Genomic DNA, 4,014 nt, shown 5'->3' with positions numbered 1-4,014 from the left:
ATGAAGGGTTCATGAGGGAGGAGGGGAGGGAGGGGGAAGATGGGCAACTGATATTAGGGGCTAGAGTGGGAGGCAAATGTTTTGAGAATGATGAGGGCAACAAATGTGCATATGTGCTTGACACAATGGATGGATGGATGGATTGTGATGAGAATCGTACGAGCCCCCAATAAAATAATTAAAAATAAAAACTGTTGAGGGAAGAAAAAGAAAAGAAAACTCTTGTGAAGTGTGAACTCTCTCCCAGGGAGCAGAAGAAGAAGAGAAGAATTGTGGAGCTGGCTGGGAAGTCTAGAGAGAAGGGAGCAAGAGAGGAGAAAAGGCAGAAGGCAGAGGGTGGGTGCAGGATGAGAGCAGGGACCCCTCCCCCATTGCCCTGGAGGGGAGGCACAGCAGAAGGTCAGGTGCAGGTGGGTCTGTCAGTTTGGAGGTGAGGGAGTGAATGCTGATGTCTTCTGTTTTCTCAGTGAAGAGTGAAAGCCACCACTCAGAGTGAGGGGGTGAAGGAGTGAGAGCGGTGAGGACCGTGTGTGTCGGTGTGTTTCAGGGAGTGGATGTCGAGCTTCCCAGGATGTGGGTGGGAGGATGCCGGGCTATTAGGGGCCCCTGTGACTCCACAGGGAAGCTGTCCATACGGGAACTCGGTGTATTCCCTTCCTCCTCCTCGTTTTCTCTGTGATGTTTTCAAGTTTATTTTGCGTAGCTGAAATCATACCTCACACACAATTTTATACCCTGCTGTTTTTTCACGTAACAAGGTGGCAGGAGCATTTCCCCATGCATTTGTGGACTCTTTGCAGACGTCACTTTTAACCACACAGGATAACCCACCACATGCATGTTCCTTCACCTGATCTTTCTCCCGTGGCTTGGACATTTGGATCGTTTCCTGGTGGTGACGAGGGTAGCGATGAAAGAGGGGAAGGAGATGGCATGCTACAGGCCAGAGCCCCCTAAATCTTGGATGCCTCATCCAAGACCCTGAAAGGGCCTGTGGTTGTGAGTTGTTCTCACCTTACGGCCGCCCCACGTGCTCCATCAGGTTTTTAAAACTGTGACCTTTCAGAAGCAGAGTGTCAGGCCTCTGGGTGGGTACAGACTCAACCTTTCAGCCAGTAGTAGTTGAGCACGTAACCATTTGTGCCACTCAGGGACTCCTCAAGAGGGGCCTGTTGTTTGGTAATTGATGTTCCTGCCAGGTGTATATTGAGGACCTGAGGACAAAGAGTGAGAAGTCAAAGCAAGTATCATTTGCTTCCCAAAGTGCCCAATGGCTCAGGTATTGGGCAAGAGGTGGGGGTGGGGGAAGAGATTGGGGGGAGCAGGTGGGGCCAGGCATGTGATCCCTGAGCCATTTGCAGCCTAAACATGTATTGCAACAACCGTGTTTGAGGTAACAACAGGGCCCAACACCTACCTGTTTTTCCCATCACACAGGTCCTGAGAGGCACCCCTAGGAGACTTGGCTATGAGCAGAATAGCTAGGGACCTAAGTCCTCCCTGAAGGACAAGGTCTCTTTCAACTGTGTGAATATGGAATGGGCTATCTATGAGGAGGGAGTGCTTATAGCATAGTGGTTATACTTTGGGCTGCTAACCTCAAGGTCCACAGTTTGAAACCACCAGCCACTCCAAAGGAGAAAGATGAGGCTTTCCTGCCTCTGAAAGAGTTACATACTCAGAACCTTCCAGGGGCAGTTCCACCTTGTCCCCCAGGGTGGATGTGAGTTGGAATCATCTCAAGGGTAGTGAGTGGCTTGAGTATCTGTGAGGAAGTGCCCCTTGTCCCTGAGAGTGACCAAGCAGAGGATGGGTGGCTGCTTGGAGAGCAGATTGTCCAGGGAAATCTTAGCTCTGAGACTGGTTGAGTCTCTTCCGGCGTGGGGGTTCTGTGAAGCAATTGATTGCATGGCATACATTGAGTTACTGTTATGAGCCATGGACGGAGACAGGGTACCTACTGTGTGCCAAACACTGGGCTTTCTGTGCACACTCTCACCTCATGTTGGAAGAGCCCACTAAGGAAAGGATCACCTTCCCATGTGAGAGAGGGAAACCAAGGCCCAGGGGAGGGGATAGTTTCCTCCCAGGCACCCTGACAACAGGGGCAGCACCCCCAGTCCTGTGTTTCTCCCTGCAGAGCAGGCTGTTGATGGAGAACTCCACAGCTTGACCCTGTCCTGTAATGTTTGCGTCTTGAAGGGACACAAATATTTGAACAGTGGGCTTTGGGCATTGCATGGTACCTAGTCATCTGGTGAAAGGTAGAGCCAAGGGCTCAGTACCATTGCCGCCCTGGGCTGGTTGGGGCAGTCTGTAAGCTATAGGGGTGACAAGGCCTTGTTTGTGTGTGTTTGTGTGATTTGAGTCCGTGATGTACGGTCATCTTGGCAGGCCTTCCAGCTGGAACCGGAGCTGGCGAGGGCCCAGGGCTTGCCGCCCTCAGGCAGGTATAAGAGCCATGGACAAGGGCCTGGAGCTAGGCAGAGGTCCACCCAAGGACTACTGCGCACAGAGGCCCAGGTGGACGGGGTTGCTCCCCTTTCTGGGGAGATTGATCAGGAAGGCATTGTTCTGGACAGGCTGGAGGAGGTCACCAGAGGCCCAAGGATTGGCAGGGTGAGTACGTCCTTGCTGAATTCCATCTTTGCCCACAGATCTCTGGACCCCTGTGAGCGACCAAGAGACGCCCTGTCCAAGAGGCGTCCAGGTAGAGACTGGCCAGCCTCTCTAAAAGGCACCACAGGGGACGGTGCTACGTGTGGTCATTCAGCCAGTGCTCAGCAAATGCCAGCTATGGTGGTTCTACCTCACCGAACAGAGGATAAAAAGACCAAGGCCAGCTAAGCAGGCATTATCTTCTTACCCTTACAACAGGCCCATGAGTATTTTACCAATGAGACGGAAGCACAGAGATGTTAAGTCACTTGGCCAAGGTCACACAGTAAGTGGGAACACCAGGATTTAGACTTCCTGACGTCAGGGTCCTTGCTCTTAACCATGGTGTAAATACTGCCCCATGACCCTGCTAAGTCCCTTCTGCTTTGGGAACTGCAGTTTCTTGGCCTGTAATTGGAGGGTTCAAAATGATTGGAAAGGTATTTCTAGAAAGGTACCTGGGCCAGCTTGAAGCACCAGGGAAGCCTTGTTGGAAGTGTTTATCTAGATCTATGAATACGCCCTTTAACCCAGCATTCAACTTCGGCAATATATCATAAAGGATGTAATCAGATCTATGAACAAGCAAGTTTATTACGTTGTGACTGGTGCCATTGAGCCCATGGCAGACTCATAGCAATCCCCTCTGATAGAGTACCCAGCCGCCCTAGGGGGTTTTCTTGACTCTAAAGCCCCAGTGGCATAGTGGGGTATGGCACACCTGGGGTGGCACAGCGGGCTGCTTACGCCAAGGTCAGCAGCTTGCAACCACTAGCCCACTGCATGGGAGAAAGATGAGGCTTTCGACTCTCATAAAGAGTTACCGTCTCAGAAACTCACAGAAGCAGTTCTACCCTGCCCTAAAGAGTCTCTGTGAGCCAGAATGGACCCAATGGGAATAAGGTGGTGTTGTTGCTGTTTTTTTAATCTTTACATGAGCAGATGGTCAGATCTTTCCACTGTGGAGACCCTGACTGGGTTTGAAGTTTATTATAGGATTGCTTATAAACACAGACAATTAGCAACAAAATGTCCCACAGTAGGGGAGTGTATACTATGTAACCCTTACAAATCATGTTTGTAAAGGATGTCATTGGAAATTTTCCTTTCACTATTAAAGGGGAGAAGCAATTTATAAGCTATGTTAGACCAATATACAAATGTGTATGCACATGTATATGAAGTAAATATTAAAGGCGAGTATCTCTGGGATATGGAATTATGGGCATTTTTGTTTCCCTTTTTTCTGGAATTCCCCCAATTTTCTGCAATTAACACATATTCCCTTTTCACGATAAACAAACACACAAGTAGGCTTTGGTCTACCCATAGCTCCTTTCAAGTGTCTCTCATAAC

General features: G+C 49.9%; 1 protein-coding gene across 1 annotated transcript in view; it reads left to right on the top strand.

The window, feature by feature from the left end:
* Positions 1–1,938: 1,938 nt before the first annotated feature.
* Positions 1,939–4,014, top strand: part of TLDC2 (TBC/LysM-associated domain containing 2) — a 28,585-nt gene continuing 26,509 nt past the window's right edge. Inside the window, exons 1-2 of the mRNA XM_045295515.1 lie at positions 1,939–1,953; positions 2,395–2,619. Coding sequence (XP_045151450.1) covers positions 1,939–1,953; positions 2,395–2,619 — 240 coding nt within the window. The remainder of the gene's footprint in view (positions 1,954–2,394; positions 2,620–4,014) is intronic.

This window comes from Echinops telfairi, unplaced genomic scaffold, assembly GCF_000313985.2.
Source record: "Echinops telfairi isolate 266 unplaced genomic scaffold, ASM31398v2 ScPeMD7_5592;HRSCAF=6446, whole genome shotgun sequence".
Taxonomy (NCBI): domain Eukaryota; kingdom Metazoa; phylum Chordata; class Mammalia; order Afrosoricida; family Tenrecidae; genus Echinops; species Echinops telfairi.
The sequence above is the reverse complement of the archived record's forward strand: the minus strand, read 5'-3'. Positions and strand labels throughout refer to the sequence as shown.